At 41.7% G+C, this 21,522-nt stretch overlaps 1 protein-coding gene across 2 annotated transcripts in view; it reads left to right on the forward strand.

The window, feature by feature from the left end:
• RIPK3 (receptor interacting serine/threonine kinase 3) overlaps positions 1-19,989 on the forward strand; it is a 42,418-nt gene extending 22,429 nt beyond the window's left edge. Inside the window, exons 6-13 of one of the 2 annotated variants that reach the window (XM_070727197.1) lie at positions 2,235-2,409; positions 10,790-10,869; positions 11,381-11,453; positions 12,689-12,768; positions 13,785-13,857; positions 15,087-15,166; positions 19,318-19,402; positions 19,492-19,989. In XM_070727197.1, coding sequence (XP_070583298.1) covers positions 2,235-2,409; positions 10,790-10,869; positions 11,381-11,453; positions 12,689-12,768; positions 13,785-13,857; positions 15,087-15,166; positions 19,318-19,402; positions 19,492-19,601 — 756 coding nt within the window. In that variant the 3' untranslated portion in view covers positions 19,602-19,989. The remainder of the gene's footprint in view (positions 1-2,234; positions 2,410-10,789; positions 10,870-11,380; positions 11,454-12,688; positions 12,769-13,784; positions 13,858-15,086; positions 15,167-19,317; positions 19,403-19,491) is intronic. The other variant, XM_070727198.1, reaches the window with a different exon arrangement.
• The last annotated feature ends 1,533 nt before the right edge of the window (positions 19,990-21,522 follow it).

The following is a 21,522-nucleotide window of genomic DNA, read 5'->3' on the forward strand; positions in this document are numbered from 1 at the left end:
TACATATAGGTGGTCCATGTCATGCTGAGTATTGCCAGCCTCAGAGACATTCAGTAATTAAAAAGTTAATCATGTGTGCCTTGTCATTAATCACCTCCCATATTTTATGTAATATCCTCCTTGACATTTCCGTCTTATTCCTCCCGTTAGTTCTCTGCCGTTAAGACTCCATGATGTGAGCTTTTGTTTCCTTTGTCTATCCAGACACTGTTTGTTTTCTACTTTTATTATAAACAGAAAGCTTGTTTTGAAATAACAATGCTTGGGTCTCTTAAATCCATCACCTCCGCGGTGTAAAGTTCAAACGGACTTTTACAATCCGTGACAGTCCATAACTTATAACAGTTCGCTTAGTGACCATTGGAAGCTACAACGACATCTTAAAAAGTGACTTATGACCATTTTTCATCCTTACGTTCTTTGCAACATTCCCCATGGTCATGTGATTTATTTTTGGATGCTTAGCAACTGACTCACATTATGACAGTTGCGGTATTCTGAGATTCTGGGGTCCCCTTTTGAGATCTTCTGACAAGCAAAGTCAATGGGGAAGTCAGTTTCACTTAACAACCATGTTATTAATTGAATAACTGCAGTGATTTGCTTAATAAATGTGGCAAGAAAAATTGTAACATGGAAGAAAACAAATATCTCGTTTATGACAGAAATTTTTGGGGCTCAATTGTGGTTGTAAGTTGAGGACTACCTGTAACTAGCAATAGCACATAGACTTATATACTATTTCATTGTGCTTTTACAGCTCTCTCTTAACAGTTTACAGAGTCAACCAATTGTTCCCAACAATCTGGGTCCTCATTTTAGCCACCTCGGAAGGGTGGAAGGCTGAGTCAACCTTGAAACTGGAAATGGCTGTGGTTTCTGTTGCTTAAGTCACCTCTTTCCATCTTTCTGGAAATCTCCCTAGATGTTTACTGTCCCAGTCTTAAAAATATCCACAGTTAGTTGCTCAGCATTTCTCGGGATCTTTTTGGGCATCAAAGAAAAGCAAGGGAGACGGCCAACCTATCATACAGCACAAGGCAGATGTATTCCTTATCCCCATCTGCCCACGACAATTTCATGGAAATGGCTGACTCTTTTTAAAAACATTCTATTTTCTGGTGCTAGTAACAAGGAAAAATGCAAGCAAATAGATTAGCTTACTCGCTTCAGAATCACTCCCATCTGGAGGTCTATAGAGATTCTTAACCATCTAGGTCAGGAATGTCTTGGAAAAGTATGAGACCAACTCAAAGGTGCTTTTCCAAGAAGCGACTGGTTTTTTTCCCAAGAAAGTTCAGTTGCCTTTTAGGAAAAGCACTTTTGGGACTTAATCTAGATCAGGGGTGTCAAACCCGATTTCATTGAGGGCCGCATCAGGGTTGTTTCACCTTGGGTGTGAGGATGGCCAGCTCAACGTCACTTGTGTCAGGAATGCCTATGGTGGCTCGAGAACTGTCAGCAAAAATGGGCTCCCGATTTCTGTTTTCAGCTGCAAAGGCCTCTTGCAATCCTCTGCCAGTGAAAATGGAGCTTGGGAGTGCTGTCTGTGGCCCCCATAAGTTCCATTTTTGGCTGTGATGGCCTCCTGAAACCCTCTGCCAGAGAAAACATAGCTTGAGAGTGCTGTCCCTGGTTCTCACAAACTCTGTTTTCAGCTGCGATGGCCTCCTTAAAACCGTCTGCCAATGAAAAGGGAGTTTGGGAGGGCCGCACACAGCTCTCCCAAGCTCCATTTTCGCTGGCAAAGGCACTGCAGGCCATTCTTTCACTGTTTCCAGGATGATCATGTGAGCTAGATATAAGCACCCTACAAGCCAGAACCGGTACCCCTGATATAGAGGGATTTTATCTCCTTGCTCCATCCAAAATGACTTTAACAGATTAGATTAGATTTAGATTAGATTTATTGGATTTATATGCCGCCCCTCTCCGAAAACTCCGATTAACAGATTAACAGAGTCGGAAGGGACCTTGTAGATCATCTAGTCCAATCCCCTGTTCAAACAGGAGACCCTATACCATTTATGACAAATGGCAGTCCATTCTCTTCTTGAAAGTCTCTAGTGATAAAGTTCCCACAGCCTCCAAAGGCAAGCTGTTCCATTGGCTTATTCTTCTCACTGTCAGAAAGTTCCTCCCTGTTTCTAGGTTGAATCTCTCCTTGATCAATTTCCATCAAGTTGGTGTACTCTTCCTGCTTTGCCAATTTGTCTTCTTTTCACTTCCAAAAGATGCAGAAAGAAAACTCTTCTAGAACAGAAGCCAAGGTCCCTTCCGGTTCGAGTTCCAAGGGAGCCAGTCTTGACCCAGTGAGAACTGAGAACTACCGAGCATTCTCTCCTAACTATGGCTTGGAAGAACGTTTTACAACTCTCCATCTAGATGAAATGTCATCTATGCAAAATGGCAAGTACAATGTGAAAGGGGTGGTGGATCATGCAGCTTTTTATGCTTTCCTGGGGTTAAATGGAACTTGATCTGAAGATTGAAAACCCTTTTTATTTTAATCTTTATGTGAGTGATCAAAACTGAGGGCTTAAGGATTAATGGCAGTAGCATTTGATAGTAACAAGAATAGTAATAGCGCTTAGCCTTAAATACCATTTCAGTCCTTCTCTAAGCATATTGCCTCTAACAATTTAGATCCTCATTTTACCGACCTTGGAAAGACAGAAGTCTTAGTCAACCTTGAACTGGTCAAGATTGAACTGCTGACAACCAGCAGTGTTAGCCTGCAATGCTGCATTCTAACCAGTGCACCACCACAGTTCATTTAGACGCCCCCCCCCCAATAGCACAGAACGTTCTAGGCAGTTTGCAACGTCAAAGCATTATTTACATATTGTGCCCAATAACCTGAGTTCTCATTTTTCCAACCTTGAAAAGATGAAAGGCTAAGTTAACCTTGAGCCCCATTATGATCAAACTCCAGACTATGGGCAGAGTTTGCCTGCAATACTGCACTTTAACCATTTTACCACCAGGGTTCTTAAGAACATTCCCTCTTTGTTTTCCCCCTGGTTTTGGTCCCACCTCTTCTTGTTTTTCTAGCTAGACCAATATTTAACAAGCCATCACACGTCTGTAGAGATTCTCAGTCATCCAGGTCATGGTGTCCCAAAGGTGCTTTTTCAGGAGACAACTGGAGTTTTTTGTTTTTTCTTCTGAAGACATTTTATTTCTCATCCACAAAGTCCAGTTGTGTTGTGAAAAAGTATTTTGGGGCAACCTACCACATCTTATTGCATTCTTTGACAAAGTAATGAAATTATTGGACCATAGGAATACTATTGATATAATTTACATAGACTTCAGTAAGACATTTGATAAATTAGACCATAACCCTCTACTAGAAAAAGTAGAAGACTTTGTGTTAGATACCAGATGGATTTTTAACTGGCTGACCAACCACACTCAACATGTAGTCTCAATGGAACTGCATGTACATGGAAGGAAATATGTAGAGGAGTACCCAAAGGCTCTGTTTTAGGCCCAGTACTCTTCCATATCTTCATCAACAACTTAGATGAGGGGATATATGGGAAACTCATCAAATTTGCAGATAACACCAAACTAACAGGAATAGCCAACATTCCAGAAGATAGGCTCAAGATACAGAAGAATCTTGACAGATTTGAAAACTGGGCACTATCTAACAAAATGAAATTCGGTAGTGAAAAAAGTACATTTAGGCAAGAAAAACAAAATGCACAGGTACAGTATATGTGGTACCTTGCTCAAGAGTAGGAACTTTGAGAGGGATCTTGGAGTCCTAGTGGACAACCATTTAAATATGCAGTGTGCAGCAGCTGCCAAAAAAAAGCCAACACAGTTCTAGGCTGCATAAACAGAGGGATAGCGTGAATGCCACTTTATAATGCCTTGATAAGGTCACACTTGAAATACTGCATTCAGTTTTGGTCGACACAATATAAAAAAGAGATTCTGGAAAGAGGGCAGAGAAGAGCAATGAAGATGGTTAGGGGCCTGGAGACTAAAATACATGAAAAGTGGTTGCAGGAATGGAGTATGTCTAGTTTGATGAAAAGGAAGGCTAGGGGAGTGATAGCAGTGTTCTAATATCTCAGGGGCTGTCACAAAGAAGAGGGAGTCAACCTATTCTCCAAAGCACCTGAGGGTTGAACAAGAAGTGATGGGTAGAAACTAATCCAGGAGAGAAGCAACTTAGAACTAAGGAGATATCTCCTGACATTTAGAATAATTATTCAGTAGAACAACTTGCCTCCAGAAGTTGTAAATGCACCAACAGTGAAAACATTTAAGGAGATTTTGGATAACCATTTGTCTGAAGTGGTGTAGGGTTTCCTGCCTGGATAGGGGGTTGGACTAGAAGACCTCCAAAGTCCCCTTCCACCCTGTTATTCTAATTCTAATACAGTATATTATTCCAAGTATTGTAGCTTCTTTCTATTTTAACATTTGGTCTCCAAATCATGGGTTTTACTCCAATTTTTTTTTACAAATACCCCAAGGTAGACAAATATTTTTGGGTTGAATTCTGAAGATATTAATACACCATTAATCTCCCATCCCATACTATGCGGTTCCTATTGGCTAGTGCTCTTTGTAGCCTCTGTCCCCAAAAGGATCCAACTTGGCTATAAGCCAGTATCAGAAATTTCTACATCAGTCTTCCCATAAACGCTTGCTCCTCCAGTCTCTTGAATTTAAATTATTCACAGGCCTTCCTGGATTGGAATGACGAGAATTGATGTCCAAGAGAAGCGAAAAGCTCCAATTATAGGAGACTGATCTGGAATCCAAGCATACATTCTAATTCATATTTAATTGGACAATGGGAAGATGTTTCCTGAAAGTTTTTCTCTGCTCAGTGTTTCCAGCCACTTTGCCCAAATGTCCTTTTCATTTCACATCTGAATGTTAATTAACAATAGCGATTGCTCAGTTACTCTGACTCTTGTCGTTCAATTGACATCTTGTTGCCAGAGCAATCTGCTGGTAACTAATTGAGGTTCTGCAAGGAACTGCTTATGTCATCAGCAATAGCATTCAGTTGCCTAGTCATCAGTCAGTTTCCCTAGTCAGTTTCCCTATTAGTAAAGCAGATATGGGCTGCAAAAAATAGTACAATCTCTAATGGCAGCAAATGGCTAGCAAATCTCATTGCTGCCATCTAGTGGACATTTAGATTTTTGTAGCCTAATATGGCTGCCATAGACTAAGCCCCTTTGAATTATTTGTTTGTGTGTGTGTGTGTGTGTTTGTGACTGCTGATCAGCATTTGCTTCTTGGAGTTTTTGCAAGCTTTTGCTTGTGCCATTGGAGACCATGATTAGCTGGCTTGTCTGTTGCCTTCCATTTTTGGAAGCAGCAAAGTTTGCCATGATGGGCTAAAATCAGATATGTAGAGATTCTCAGATATGTAAACATTTGCAGTCATCCAGGTCATGGTTATCCCAAAGGTGCTTTTTGTCTGTTGAAGATGTTTTGCTTCTCATCTGAAAAGCTTCTTCAGTTCTGATAGGATTAGTGGGAAATGGAAAGCTTTAGATTCCTTGCAGGCAGCTGGTAATCTGCATCCTTTTAGAGGGTTGTTGAAGTACTAGAAGATTTATCTGTGTCCTCAGGGTCACCTGAGTAGTGCTCCTAGTTCCTGCAATTTTTCCTCTGGAAATCCTTTTCTACTCCCACACTATTCAAAGGGTATTCACCCTAAATTCTATAGCTAAAAGTCTGTAGAGATTCTCAATCATCCAGATCATGGTTTTCCCGAAAGTGCTTTTTCATGAGGCAACTGGACTTTCTTGGTTTTTTTTCTTTTGAAGACATTTCACTTCTCACCCAAGAAGCTTCTTCAGCTCTGCAATGCTTACTTTATGATTGCGGACATGGCTGATTCAAGAATTCTGGGAGTTGCAATCCACAAGTCATGAAAGAGCCATCTTTCCCTACTCCTGGGCTAAATCAAGAAGGGCCTATAAAGCCTAGAACTCTTTGGGCTAATGTCAAGAGATAATTTATCTAGATAATTACCTAGAGATAATTTGGACCTGGTTGCCATAGCTGAGACATGGTTTAAGGATTCTAATGAATGGGAAATATCCATACCAGGATATACACTGTATAGGAAGGATAGAATAGAGAGAAGGTGGGGTGAGGTGGAGTAGCCATTTATGTTAAGGAAAGTCTAAAAACAACACTAATTCAAAATACATGTAAAGATCTGGAGACTCTCTGGATTTGCATGGAAAATAAAGGCGGTTCTGTCATTAGAATTGGGGTGATCTATAGGTCTCCAGGGCAATCTGAGGAATATGACAACAGGATCATGGATGAAATTACCCAAATGGCAGTGAAGGGAGACATTGTGGTTATGGGTGATTTCAACATGCCTGATGTTGACTGGAATATCCCCAGTGCATGGGAATTGGGTTTCAGAAGTTAAGGTGGGAGAAAATTTAGGTTGCAGTGACCATCTATGTTTATGGTTTGATGTAAAAACTGGTTGTGAGCAATCCTATACTGCAACCAAAGTATTGGATTTCAGAAAAACAAATTTTAATGCAACGGGGGAATATTTAAATAATGAATTAAAGGGGAGGGATAAAATGGCAGGAGCGAGCACCCAGTGGACTGTATTAAAAAAGGCCATCTTAAAAGCCACTGGACTGTATGTAAGGCAAATAACTAAAGGTAAAAGGAAGAAGAAACCGCTATGGTTTAGCAATGATGTAAGGACTATAGTCAATGCAAAAAAGGCTGCCTATAGGAGGTATAAAGAGTCTGGAAGTACAGCTGATAGAGAGGTGTATAAAATGAGACAGAAGGAGACAGAAGGAGGCGAAACAGATAATATATGCTGCTACTTCTGTTCAGTTTTCTCAAAAGACACTTTACAATATAATTCTATAGATGGATATAGCATTGCTTCCAGCTGTACGGATTCAGCCCCAGTGATCTTAGAAGCTGATGTCTTAGAAGAATTTGAACAATTAAAGATAAATAAGGCAATGGGTCCAGATGGCATCCACCCCAGAGTTCTTAAAGAACTCAGATTTGTCATTGCTACTCCCCTGACTGATTTGTTTAACCAATCCCTGTTAACAGGAGATGTTCCTGAGGATTGGAGAATGGCCAGTGTTGTGCCTATCCACAAGAAGGGCAGTAGAGAAGAAGCTGGTAAACTTCAGGCCAGTTAGCCTGACATCAGTTATAGTTAAAATGATGGAGACTCTACTCAAAAAGAGGATAAATCAGCACCTAAAAAACAATAACTTATTGGACCCAAATCAGCATGGCTTTACTGAAGGCAAACCATGTCAGACTAATCTCATTGATTTCTTTGACTATGTCACAAAGGTGTTGGATGAAGGTGGTTCGGTGGATATTGCCTATCTGGACTTCAGCAAAGCCTTTGATATGGTTCCACATAAAGAGCTGAAAGATAGATTAGTGAAGATTGGACTTAATCCCTGGATAGTTCAATGGATTTGCAGCTGGCTGAAGTGTAGACATCAGAGAGTTATTGTTAATGGCGAGTATTTTGAGCAGAGACAGGTTACAAGCAGTGTGCCACAAGGGTCTGTTCTGGGTTCTATTCTTTTTAATATGTTTGTGAGTGACATAGGGGAAGGTTTGGTAGGGAAGGTTTGCCTATTTGCCGATGACTCTAAAGTGTACAATAGGGTTGATATTCCTGGAGGCGTCTGTAATACGGTAAATGGTTTAGCTTTAATAGATAAATGGTCAAAGCAATGGAAACTGCAGTTTAATGTTTCCAAATGTAAAATAATGCACTTGGGGAAAAGGAATCCTCAGTCTGAGTATTATATTGGTAGTTCTGTGTTAGCAAAAACTTCAGAAGAGAAGGATGTAGGGGTAGTGATTTCTGACAGTCTCAAAACGGGTGAACAGTGCATTCAGGCGGTAGGGAAAGCAAGTAGGATGCTTGGCTGCATAGCTAGAGATATAACAAGCAGGAAGAGGGAGATTATGATCCCGCTATGTAGAGTGCTGGTGAGACCACATTTGGAATACTGTGTTCAGTTCTGGAGACCTCACCTACAAAAAGATATTGACAAAATTGAACGGGTCCAAAGATGGGCTACAAGAATGGTAGAAGGTCTTAAGCATAAAACGTATCAGGAAAGACTTAATGAACTCAATCTGTATAGTCTGAAGGACAGAAGGAAAAGGGGGGACATGATCGAAACATTTAAATATGTTAAAGGGTTATAAGGTCCAGGAGGGAAGTGTTTTTAATAGGAAAGTGAACACAAGAACAAGGGGACACAATCTGAAGTTAGTTGGGGGAAAGATCAAAAGCAACATGAGAAAATATTATTTTACTGAAAGAATAGTAGATCCTTGGAACAAACTTCCAGCAGATGTGGTTGATAAATCCACAGTAACTGAATTTAAACATGCCTGGGATAAACATATATCCATCCTAAGATAAAATACAGAAAATAGTATAAGGGCAGACTAGATGGATCACAAGGTCTTTTTCTGCCATCAGTCTTCTATGTTTCTATGTTTCTAAGAAACCCATTGGAATTATTTCTCTGCTCCATTTTTTGTTACCATTTGTATGCAATAGTTCTTGTTTAAAAAAAGAAGCACTAGTTAAAAAAAGAATGTCTGGGCCCCACAATAAAATTCTGTGGAGAACAAAGTGCATTTGTTCAATAAAAATCCTATTTGGAAGGACCCAGGTTCATCCCAGGGGTGTAATTTCTTCAAAATTATTTATACAATGGGGCAAATCCATGCAGGCTGTGAAGAAGAATGGGGTTTCCTTCATTTGTCATTTGTAAACTATTGCCTATTTCAACAAATGAATTCAGTAATTCTGACTAACAGTACAAATCATAGCACATTGCTTCTTACATTTAGAAAGAAAGAAAAACTAAAGAGAAAGCTGTCAGCCTATAAATCCACAAAGTTGATCCACTGAATGTGAATAAATTCTACTAAGCCAATTTTATTTTATCTTTAATATTTCATAATTAAGGATATCTGAAAATCGTTTCACTAGGCCTGCAAAATAACCTTGTTCTTCTCATAGGCTGGATTTACATATTACCCAAATTCATAATGAGTTTCCTTTGATTTGGTTTTGCTTGGGAAAATGTGTGAATCAAGCCATCATAATTAATTTGAGTCATGTTTTGTAAATTCTACCATTATAAGCTACCGTGGCACAGTGGTGGCATTACTGCAGGCTACTTCTGCTGCCTGCCGGCTGCCTGCAGTTTAGCAGTTCAAATCCCACCAGGCTCAGGGTTGATTCAGCCTTTCATCTTCGGTGGGGTGGGGGCAATATACTGACTTGGTAAATTGCTTAGAAAGGGCTGTAAAAGCACCGTGAAGTGGTATATAGGTCTAAGTGCTATTGCTATTATGGTTTACAAATCACATATAATTGCTATAGCTGGTTCATGGTATTGTTTTAATTGACTGTTTGCTGACATAGATTTTTCTCAGTGATAATATATGGAATCATGACTAAAAAAAATCTATAGTTAAGTGTACTATGATAAGTCCAAATTATACGAGGATCACCAGAAAGTAATGCACCATATTATTTTTCCAACAATTATTTATTGAACACAATGAAACTTACACACAAGAAAGAATGATGTGTCTTCCACACTCCCTATTTTTCCATGTAATCTCCATTCTGTTCTATGGCCTTCCTCTAGTGAGACCCAAGGGTGTGTATGTCCTGTCGGTACCACTCCTTGTTCTGGTCACGAAGCCATTTCTGCACTGTGCAACTAACCGAACCGTCTTCTAATGCCCTCTCACCTCTGAACCCAGTGACTAACCATACTTCTGTCGACTGCAGATTCTCCATAAATTGTGGTGTTTGTGAATGTTCCCAACAGTTTATTTCTCTGCAGTGAGAAATTCAGTGATGACATGCTGCTTGTAACGTACATCACTTACAGACGCCATTTCGAAACACTGCTGCAGCTACGTTATCTGTCTGAAGAAATGCAAAATTTACACACGCACTCCTGACAATTCAAATAATGTATATCTATGAAAGCATGCAGCCCTCCCCCAGTGGGTCGTCCTCTAGAGAGGCACAGCATGCCATGATTGCCACATCAGAATGAAATGACAGAGAGAAAGTTTTCTCGATGGAGCGACCTTGAATGCATCAAGACCTCTCCTTTTTATTGTGTATTCACAGTTCTGACATGTGGTACAGAATAACCAATTCGCGAACGCCACATACATTAAGCCATCCTCCAACTATTCATTCCTATACCATATAAGGCTTCCCTTTAGGTAATTAACAGAAGCTACATTCTTTGCCTTTTCCCAGGAATGTGTTAGCAAAGGAATGTCAATAATGCATCCTTATATGGAAGTTTAGCTATAGGTTTTTCTTCACATTGCATACCAAGTCCATACATGGTCTGCAGCTTGCTTACTCAGCCTAGACTTTACTGCCTTTCCATAGAGGAAGAATTAAAGTTTTATTCAGCACACGATTTAGGCTTAAAACATCACTCTCCAGCAATATCTTATTTCCAAATTTCAGTGCTTAAAACCTATGATTACAACATATCTAAAGTTTTGCATTTGTACCATTACTGTAGTAATGTAGTGTGTTACCTTCTGGGCGACCCTTGTAGATTTGTATATTGTGTGACTTTTAACTATTGTCGTTTGTAAGCCATGATTTTTGTCTTAAGATAATATAGATAATATTGTGATTAATTCAAGAAACCATGGCTAAAACAAATGAAGGATAAGTGCAGTGTGTAATCATTATTCCCCCACCTTTCAGAAGCTCTACCACCACAAGTTGTTTTAAGGAAGAAATCTTCTGGGACCATTCACCGAAGTAAAAGCATGTGTAACAAGAATGTAAGAACATAACTATTAATTTACTCTTTTTTTGCCAGTTAGAATGAGTTAGTCATTCATAGGAAACAGAGAGCATTCTGGTTAGTGACAAACTTAGGAAATCCTTGATCAGAATTGGTATGGAAAATGGCATGAGTGACTAATGTCCCATGAACCAAGGCCAAAAGGGTCCAGCTTTAAAGACACATGTGCTGAGGCTCTTGTTCAATCACATATAACCATTCAATCTTGCCCCCTATGCCTGGGCTTTGTCAAGCTTATTTGATCTAATCCAAGATGGTGGCCGTGATTAGAGAACACTATGGAAGACTAGAGCTCTCACAACAAGCCTTCTTGGCAAAGGGTGCCTGTAAGATCAATGCTCATTGGGTAGAAATCAGGAAAGGAATCTGAGGCTAACACTTCTATTGATGCAAGGAACATAAATGTGAACAGGTCTTCTCTAGGGGACTGACAGGGGCATCTTGAACATAGGATCATCTATTAATTAGCCTGATGCTTTGTTTTCAAGAAAGCTGAAAGGACAGAGCAGGAAAATCCTCAAGCATCCGAAGTCCAAACTCCACAAAGGAGCTCACTCAGAGGTATTTGTTTCTTCTGTCTTGTTTGGGGAGATCTACTAATCTAAAACCAGGCATGCTACAGCAACACCATCATGGAACTACAGTGGTACCTCTACTTAAGAACGTCTCTAGTTAAGAACTTTTCTAGGTAAGAACTGGGTTTTCAAGATATTTTTGCCTCTTCTTAAGAACCATTTTCTACTTAAGAACCCGAGTCCGGAAAAATTTCCCAGGAAATTTGAGAGAAGGCCCAGCCAGTTTCCTGCCATTCCCCCTTTAATCCTGGCCATCTCGGGCTTTTCTGGGCTGCCAGAGGAGCCTTTTGGTGGCTCTTAAGGAGGCTTTGGCAGTTCAGAGCGAACAAAGCATTTTCCTTTCTCTGGGAGCTTGGAGAGGGAATAAACCTCTGCCAGCTCCCAGAGTAAAGAAATACTCCCTTCGCTCTGGGCAGAGACTGTCTTCCTTCTCTTCTTTCTCCTCCTCCTCCCACCCAAATTCCAAGCTTTTATTTCTTTCCTAATGGTTTTGTACACATTATTTGCTTTTACATTGATTCCTATGGCAAAAATTGCTTCTACTTACAAACTATTCTACCTAAGAACCTGGTCACGGAACGAATTAAGTTCTTAAGTAGAGTTACCACTGTATTATCTCCTATTGCCTTGCGTACAGAGTTCTTTATATAACAGGACTTGTTCCTTGGCAGGAAGAATGAACAAATGACACACATTTGTTTGCGGGTGCATAATCATACAGACATATTTCCTATTAGCAAAGGATAGCTGTAACATCTTTACTTGGGTTGACTCTCTGTCCCCATGTTTTTAATGGTCATGGCCACTGCCAGAATATCTTTACTGAAATTAAGTGTAACTGTGGCCTCATATATCTGGATTGTAGTTAGGCACCTCATTCCTGAATCGAGATTTGTTAGGATGGGAGAAAGGTGGACCGTTAAATGTGGGATAAAGTAGAGCAGATTTATGGCCAAGCTGGCCGGGAGGAACATTATGGAAGCTGTAACTGATAATTTTACTTCTCCAAAGGATTTGGGAAAACTTCTCAAGTGAGTTCTATTAATTTATTTTTTCTCCTTAGAGAACTTTCTTCTTAGTTCTAGGTTGCTTCTCTCCTGGATTAGTTTCCATCCGTTGCTTCTTGTCTTGCCTTCTGGTGCTTTGGAGCATAGATTGACCCCTTTGTGGCAGCCTCTCAAATATTAGAAAACTATCATGTTGCTCCCTTTTTTTAAATAGGTAATAGGGAACGGCCCCGTTCAGATACATTTGCTACTGCACCATATCCAAATTATCCTGCACATCTTCATTATCCCCTGGTAAGTAAATGCGAAACACTAGAAACAAGATAGGGAAAATATGGTGAGAAACATCCTTAAGAGATCTCTTTTGCTTACTTCTACGAGGGTTGTATGCATTTTATTCCATCCAGCCTTTTCTTTCAAAAATAGGAGCATAGAACATTGGCAATGATATTCTAGGAAGAGCTCCGTTGGAACTAAACTTCATAGTTCAGTGTCCTGTTTCCATAGTGGTCAAACAGAGATTTTGTGAAACTTTCCCTCCTCAGGGAAAATAATCCGTACCTTTGTCCAATCAGAAACATGTGCTCCCAAAGGTCCATACACAAACTGTGCTCCTAAAGGTTCACAAACAAATACACACAAATACAGTCATGCACAGCTACCTCATTCTCTAGCCAAAGGAATTTCCCCGCAAAACTTGCAGTACATTTTTTAAAAAGCTCCACCACCACAAGTTGTTTTAAGGAAGAAATCTTCTGGGACCCTTCACCGAAGTCAAAGCATGTGTAACAGGAATGTAAGAACATAACTATTAATTTACTCTTTTTTTGCCAGTTAGAATGAGTTAGCCATGCATAGGAAACAGAGAGCATTCTGGTTAGTGATAAACTTAGCAGGAAATCCTTGATCAGAACTGGTATGGAAAATGGCATGAGTGACTAATGTCTCATGAACCAAGGCCAAAAGGGTCCAGCTTTAAAGACACATGTGCTGAGGCTCTTGTTCAATCACATATAACCATTCAATCTTGCCCCTTATGCCTGGGCTTTGTCAAGCTTATTTGATCTAATGCAAGATGGTGGCCGTGATTAGAGAACACTATGGAAGACTAGAGCTCTCACAACAAGCCTTCTTGGCAAAGGGTGCCTGTAAGATCAATGCTCATTGGGTAGAAATCAGGAAAGGAATCTGAGGATAACACTTCTATTGATGCAAGGAACACAAATGTGAACAGGTCTTCTCTAGGGGACTGACAGGGGCATCTTGAACATAGGATCATCTATTAATTAGCCTGATGCTTTGTTTTCAAGAAAGCTGAAAGGACAGAGCAGGAAAATCCTCAAGCATCCGAAGTCCAAACTCCACAAAGGAGCTCACTCAGAGGTATTTGTTTCTTCTGTCTTGTTTGGGGAGATCTACTAATCTAAAACCAGGCATGCTACAGCAGCACCATCATGGAACTACAGTGGTACCTCTACTTAAGAACGTCTCTAGTTTTCTAGGTAAGAACTGGGTGTTCAAGATATTTTTGCCTCTTCTTAAGAACCATTTTCTACTTAAGAACCCGAGTCCGGAAAAATTTCCCTGGAAATTTGAGAGAAGGCCCAGCCAGTTTCCTGCCATTTCCCCTTTAATCCCGGCCATCTCGAGCTTTTCTGGGCTGCCAGAGGAGCCTTTTGGTGGCTCTTAAGGAGGCTTTGGCAATTCAGAGCGAACAAAGCATTTTCCTTTCTCTGGGAGCTTGGAGAGGGAATAAACCTCTGCCAGCTCCCAGAGTAAAGAAATGCTCCCTTCACTCTGGGCAGAGACTGTCTTCCTTCTCTTCTTCCTCCTCCTCCTCCCACCGAAATTCCAAGCTTTTAATTTCTTTCCTAATGGTTTTGCACGCATTATTTGCTTTTACATTGATTCCTATGGCAAAAATTGCTTCTACTTACAAACTATTCTACCTAAGAACCTGGTCACAGAACGAATTAAGGTCTTAAGTAGAGTTACCACTGTATTATCCCCTATTGCCTTGCATACAGAGTTCTTTATATAACAGGACTTGTTCCTTGGCAGGAAGAATGAACAAATGACACACATTTGTTTGCGGGTGCGTAATCATACAGACATATTTCCTATTAGCAAAGGATAGCTGTAATATCTTTACTTGGGTTGACTCTCTGTCCCCATGTTTTTAATGGTCATGGTCACTGCCAGAATATCTTTACTGAAATTAAGTGTAACTGTGGCCTCATATATCTGGATTGTAGTTAGGCACCTCATTCCTGAATCGAGATTTGTTAGGGATGTGAGAAAGGTGGACCGTTAAATGTGGGATAAAGTAGAGCAGATTTATGGCCAAGCTGGCCGGGAGGAACATTATGGAAGCTGTAACTGATAATTTTACTTCTCCAAAGGATTTGGGAAAACTTCTCAAGTGAGTTCTATTAATTTGTTTTTTCTCCTTAGAGAACTTTCTTCTTAGTTCTAGGTTGCTTCTCTCCTGGATTAGTTTCCATCCATTGCTTCTTGTCTTGCCTTCTGGTGCTTTGGAGCATAAATTGACCCCTTTGTGGCAGCCTCTCAAATATTAGAAAACTATCATGTTGCTCCCTTTTTTTAAATAGGTAATAGGGAACGGCCCCGTTCAGATACATTTGCTACTGCACCATATCCAAATTATCCTGCACATCTTCATTATCCCCTGGTAAGTAAATGCGAAACACTAGAAACAAGATAGGGAAAATATGGTGAGAAACATCCTTAAGAGATCTCTTTTGCTTACTTCTACGAGGGTTGTATGCATTTTATTCCATCCAGCCTTTTCTTTCAATAATAGGAGCATAGAACATTGGCAATAATATTCTAGGAAGAGCTCCGTTGGAACTAAACTTCGTAGTTCAGTGTCCTGTTTCCACAGTGGTCAAACAGAGATTTTGTGAAACTTTCCCTCCTCAGGGAAAACAATCCATAGCTTTGTCCAATCAGAAACATGTGCTCCCAAAGGTTCACAAACAAATACACACAAATACAGTCATGCACAGCTACCTCATTCTCTAGCCAAAGGAATTTCCCCGCAAAACTTGCAGTACGTTTTTTTTTTAAAATATTTTTTTATTAGTTTTTCTTAAAATAAACAGACACACATACAAACATTAAACATAAAGTGGGGGTGCATTTCCCCCGCTTCTCTTGAAAGTATAAATTCAAATACAGAAAAAGAACACATAATTGAATATATGTTGAATATTAAAAAGTCTAGTAAATTTGAGTTAGAATTTTCGAAATCTTAAGTACTATGTATATATAAACTAAAGTTCTTAGTATTGCTTATACATAAACTAATGTACCATAATCATCAAAAAATACCTTTAATCTAGTTTTAACTACTATGCGTGTATAGACCAAAATTCTTTATATATTACTTATACATAAACTAATATACCATAATCATCAAACAATACATTTAAACTAATTTCAACTACTATACGTATATAAACCAAAATTCTTAATATGTTGCTTATACATAAACTACTGTATCATCATCATCAAAAAATACATTTAAACTAATATTGACATTGTTATCACCTAGGTAAAAACAAATACAAAAAAATTAACTAAAGATAAATTTGTATATCTTATTTTTTCTTGTCTATCCATTTATAAACATTGTTCCATGTTTCATAGAATTTAGTATCTTCTTGATCATTTAATTGTCTTGTCATCATATCCATTTCAGCACTGCAGTACTTTTTTTTAAAGTTAATCTTTGCTACTTGGTTTACACGTGGCATGAAAGGAGAAAGGAACAGGAGGGCAAAGGAAAAAAGATCAGTTTATCACTTTAAATTTCTTATAAGGTCCACAGAGGTGGTATTTAGCCATTCTAACCAGTTCGGGCAAACTGGTAGCGGTAATTGTGAGTAGCTCAAAGAACCAGCAAATACCCTGTCCTATATTCCCTTGTTTTTTAGCTCAGCTGATTTGTGTGGCCTGTGGGTTGCTGTGCCTCATCTGAGCTAAACAACAGCTCGCTCAGCAGCGCTGACACTGAGGGTGGTGCTGCATGCACACATTTTCAACCCATGTGCATGTGTGCAAGTGTGTGACTTGAAAAGCCATGCACATTTGTGAACAAAAGCACACATTCATACGACTGGGCGAACAATCAGGTAAATAATGTGAATCCTAACTCTGGCCACCTGGCATAGAGACAGCTCAGGCTGCCAGAGGGAATGACATATAAGTGATTGGAAGAGGCTTAAGTAAGAACTCTATGGCTTTAAGATTCCGTAATCCTTAGGGCAGTGATGGCGAACCTTTTTTTTCCTCGGGTGCCAAAAGAGCATGTACACTGTACACTGCTTTATTGTTGCTGTTAGCCGCCCCGAGTCTCCGGAGAGGGGCGGCATACAAATCCAATAAATAAATAAATAAATTAAAAAATGTGCAGGTGCTATTGTGCATGCACCAGTGCCCACACCCATAATTCAATGCCTGGGGAAGGCAAAAACAGCTTCCCCTCCACCACCCGCCCGAGGCCCTCTGGGGACCATAAACGGCCTGTTTCACAACTTTTGGGGTGTCCAGTAGTCTCATGTTTCACCCTCCTCAGGCACCAAAACATCCTTCCCCATCCCCCCCGGAGGCTCTCTGGAAGCCAAAAATGCCCTCCCAGAGCCTCTGTGTGAGCCATAAATCAGCTGGCCAGCACACACATGCATCTTGGAGCTGAGCTAGGGCAATGGCTCATGTGCTAGCAGATATGGTTCCACGTGCCACCTGTGGCACCCGTGCCATAGGTTCACCATCACTGCCGTAGGGCTTCAGACCAGATCCCTAGTGATTAAACGGTTTTTTTTATTGGCAAATTAGATAATTCAGTCATTTGTCCATCCATCCATCCATCCATCCATCCATCCATCCAACTATCCATTTCATACATTATTTGCTCCTATCCAAACAAACTCTGGGTAGGGTACAACACAATATCAGTGATGGTCTAACAGTTCATGTGCTATTGTGGTGGAATCATCTGAAGGAGGAGGAGCCTTCTAGGGTGAGTAAAAAGACATTATAGCTTGGAACTGATTTTGGGGTAGGTGAAAATGTAAGGTCAAATTCTTAGGTCTATATCTGCCCATTCCCAAAGGTAGGCAGACTGGTGATATTCTTGTAGCACAGGTGGTCAGCAATAAAGAATCTACTTGGGCCATTCACAGAATGGTTCTGGCTACTTGCACAGCACCTGCGGTATGTGTGGAAGCAAATGGGCAGTGAGTTAATTCAAAACCCATGCCTGCCTCTAGTGCAGGAGCAACCTTCCCTGATGAAACTGTAATCCTCTGTAAAAAGAAAAGAAAAGAAAGGTAAAAAAGAAGGGTTGAAATCACATGTAAGGTTACCAGAGTTCATGGAATCCCTGGGTCTACACATGAGACCTCAACAGGTTTTAAAACAGGTCATTCACAATTTGAAAGAGAGTATGTGAGATCTTACAAATGTAGAGCAGCAGTGGTTGGATTCAAATAGTTTAACAACCCGTTCATGACTGGGTGGGTGGGTGTGGCCATGGTGGGCATGGCTAGGGGGTGTGACAGGCAGCACTGAGCCTCCTGCACCCCCCTGGACCCTGAATGGATGTGCCCCATGCCCCATTTTGGGCCTAGTAGCTCTTCCTGCAACCTCCTGGGAGCAAAAACAGGCCATGGGGGGCATGCCACACCCCTATGCCCCATTTTGGGCTACTAGGCCTCCTTGAAGCCTTTTGGGGGGTGAAAATGAGCTACGGGGGGGGGGCACTGCACCCTCACACCAAATTTTGGGCCTAGGAAGCCTCCCTGCATTTACTTGGGAGCCAAATGGGGCATGTGTAGTGTGACCAGATGTCCAGCTTTCAGTGGGACAGTCACACTTTTTCATTATTTGTCCCACGTCCCGCACCCTTTGAAAAATGGAGACTGGAGGGAGGGGATTCCGAGCTCTCCGCTGCTGCCTTGCCCTCCCCTCCCCAACCCAGCTTGGCCAGAAGTCTCTGTGTTTACTTCCGGCCAGCTGTGCAGGGTCTTTGCTCGCTTGTTTCCTCCACCCCGCCTCCTCTCCCGCCTTCGCCTCCCTCTGGGCACCATCAGGGCAGGGAAGCTGGGTGGCTCCTGTGCTGCAGACATCCCGCCCATCGGCCTCTGAGCCCGAAGAAGGAGTGGAAGCCCCTCACTCTCTTTCCAGGTGAAGCTGCTCCTGGGCTGGAGCGCTTACTCAGCCCCAGGGAAGGGGCTGGGTTTGGGGGGGGAGGAGGGAGGGGAAAAGAGGAAGGAAGGGAGAGAAAGAGGGAGAGAAGGAAGTAGGGAGAGAGAGAAAAAGAGAGAGAGAGAGAAAGGAAGGAAGGAAAGAAGGAAGAGGGAGAGAGAGAAAGAGAAAGAGAGAAAAGAGGAAGGACTAGAGAAACAGAAAGAAAGAAAGAAATATTTTTTTTGCTAATTTTTTTTGGCAAAACTTTTTTTTAGCCCCCCTGCCTTCCACTCAATGATGTCACTCTTTCCCAATCTTAAAATCTGGTCACTTTACGCATGTGGGGACTCCTAGAAGGGATGGGGCCACTCAGCAACTACTGAACTGGCTGAATCCCATCACTGTAAGAGCACTGAGATGATTTAGCATGTTGCACGAACTCAATCCTCTGTGGTATGTCAAATAAACTATCAGCTGAATCAGATTTGATATGATTTTTAAAGTCCATTTCATATTGGGTCACCAAGATGATATAAATGTAAAGGTGATCTCAATTGTCACCTTTTCTGTTCCCATGCACACTCATCCATTTATTTTTCCATTTTTTTCATTTGAATACTTTTTCCACAGCCATTTTATTCCCCCCATCATGGCGATATTGGATTTGCTCCGCAGAACCAGTCATTCCCATGGCATTCTGTACCTCCAGTTTCCTGTGAGTAAAAGTAAACATTCCTAGAATATAACCAACCCACTCCAGTATGATGCCTCTGTACTTAATCTTATTCTTTTCTTCACCTCCAGATGGTGGAGTTCAAATCAGTGGCAACAGCATCACAGGAGTTCAGATTGGAGGTGGCAACCACATGCATGTTGAACAAGCTTCTCAGAGAAGACAAAGCAGTAACCAATGAATGCTGCTAGAAAATGGACAGTTTCAGCACTGTGCTTGGGAGCATTCCAGCCACCTCCACTTGTTTTCTCTATTGTCCCTGACTTTTCTGAGCAATCCCTCTAACTCAACCTAATCCATCTAAAAAGATTAAAATCACAGAACAAAAAGGATGGGAGGTGACTTGAAATCATCTATTTCGGGGCTCTCCAAATTTGGCAATTTTAAGATTGGTGAACTTTAATTGCCAAAATTCTCCTGCTGACTTGGGAATTCTGGGAGTTAACAGATTAATTCCCACAATTCTGGGAGTTAACGGATTAACAAAGGATCTTGTAGGTCATCTAGTCCAGAGGTCCCCAACCTTTTTTGCACCAGGGACCGGCTTTAAGCTAAACCAGTTTTCCACGGCCCGGGGGGGGGGGGGGGGGCTTTGGTCAAATGGGGGTGGGGTTATGGAGGGGTGGAGCTTATTGACGCAGCCCTCCACACTTCTCCACAGGGCGGGGAGAATCAGGAGGCTCCTTTGGCGGCTGGGGGCTGCCTGGCTTTGTGATTTTGGCTGGGGGGGGAGTTAGGAAGGTCCTACTTCTCCCCCCCAGCCAAAAACTCAAAGCCTATCTGATGGATACGGGCGATAAGTGGGACAGATCGGCGCGGAAGCCTCTTGCAGCAGCTGCCACAGCCACCGGCTTCGGCGCCGCTCGTCCCGCTCATCGCCCGTATCCAGCAGTTTTTGAGTTTTTGAGTTGGAGGGGGAGAAGTAGGACCTTCCTAACTCCCCCCAGCCAAAATCACAAAGCCAGGCAGCCCCCAGCCACCAAAGGAGCCTCCTGATTCTCCCCGCCCTGCCCGACGCCCCACCCTGTCCTGCATAATGTCCTCTGCCGGGAGGGCAGCGGTGCCGCGGACCGGCTGGAAAACCCCAACGGTCCGGTCCCGGTCCGCGGACCGGCGGTTGGGGACCTCTGATCTAGTCCATCCCTCTGCCCAACCAGGAGAGCTTACAAGATTTCTGACAAATGGCAGTCCAATCTCTTCTTGAAAGTCTCAAGTGATGAAGCTCCCACAACCTCCGAAGGCAACTTCTGTTTCATTGGTTGATTGCTCTCACTGTCAGAAAATTTCTCCTTATTTCCAGATTGAATCTCTCCTTGTTCGTATCCATTATTCCTTGCCTGGCCCTCAGATGCTTTGAAAAATAGCTTGAAAAATAGCCCTCCTCTTTGTGGCAGGCCCTCAAATATTGGAACACTACTATCACATCTTCCTTGGTCCTTCTTTAGCCATGCCCCAGTTCCTATAACCATTCATCATATATTTAGTCTCCAGTCTCCTAATCATCTTTGTTGCTCTTCTCTGCACTTTTTCCACCAGTCTTAAACATTCCAAATTTGGAGACCCTTGATCTAATTTAATTGCCTGTCAGCTCCACTACATCAGCATCCTTCATGGATGGCCATCCAACCTCTCTTAAAAAATCTCTAATGAAGAAGAACCCACCACCTCCCCAGGCTGTCTGTTTTTGTTCTTGGACAGCTTTTACTTGTTAAGAAACATCTCCTAACATCCAACAAAATTTGCTTCCTTGTAATGTTAACCTGTTGGGGTTTATTTATCTCGCCATTAGAACCATACTGAATAATCACTCCCAACATTTTACACAGCTGTAATGGGAAGCTGGATTAAATCATGCCCTTGATCAGAGGTGGGCCAGGGGTGGGCCATCAAAGCTCCGCCCATGGAATTCCCTATTGGGATTCCCCACCTCTGTTTGAGCCTCCCGACCGGCCCGACAGCTCCATGGCTCTTTTGAAAAGCTGACAGCTGGGCGGCGGGGCTTCTCAGCGTCCTCCTGAACCCAAACGCTGACCCTGAACTTTTGCCGAACTTCCAGGTTCGGCATTCAGGCGGCGGGTTCGTAAGATGGAAAAAGTTCAGAA

Source organism: Erythrolamprus reginae, chromosome Z (assembly GCF_031021105.1).
Source record: "Erythrolamprus reginae isolate rEryReg1 chromosome Z, rEryReg1.hap1, whole genome shotgun sequence".
Classification (NCBI taxonomy): Eukaryota; Metazoa; Chordata; class Lepidosauria; order Squamata; family Dipsadidae; genus Erythrolamprus; species Erythrolamprus reginae.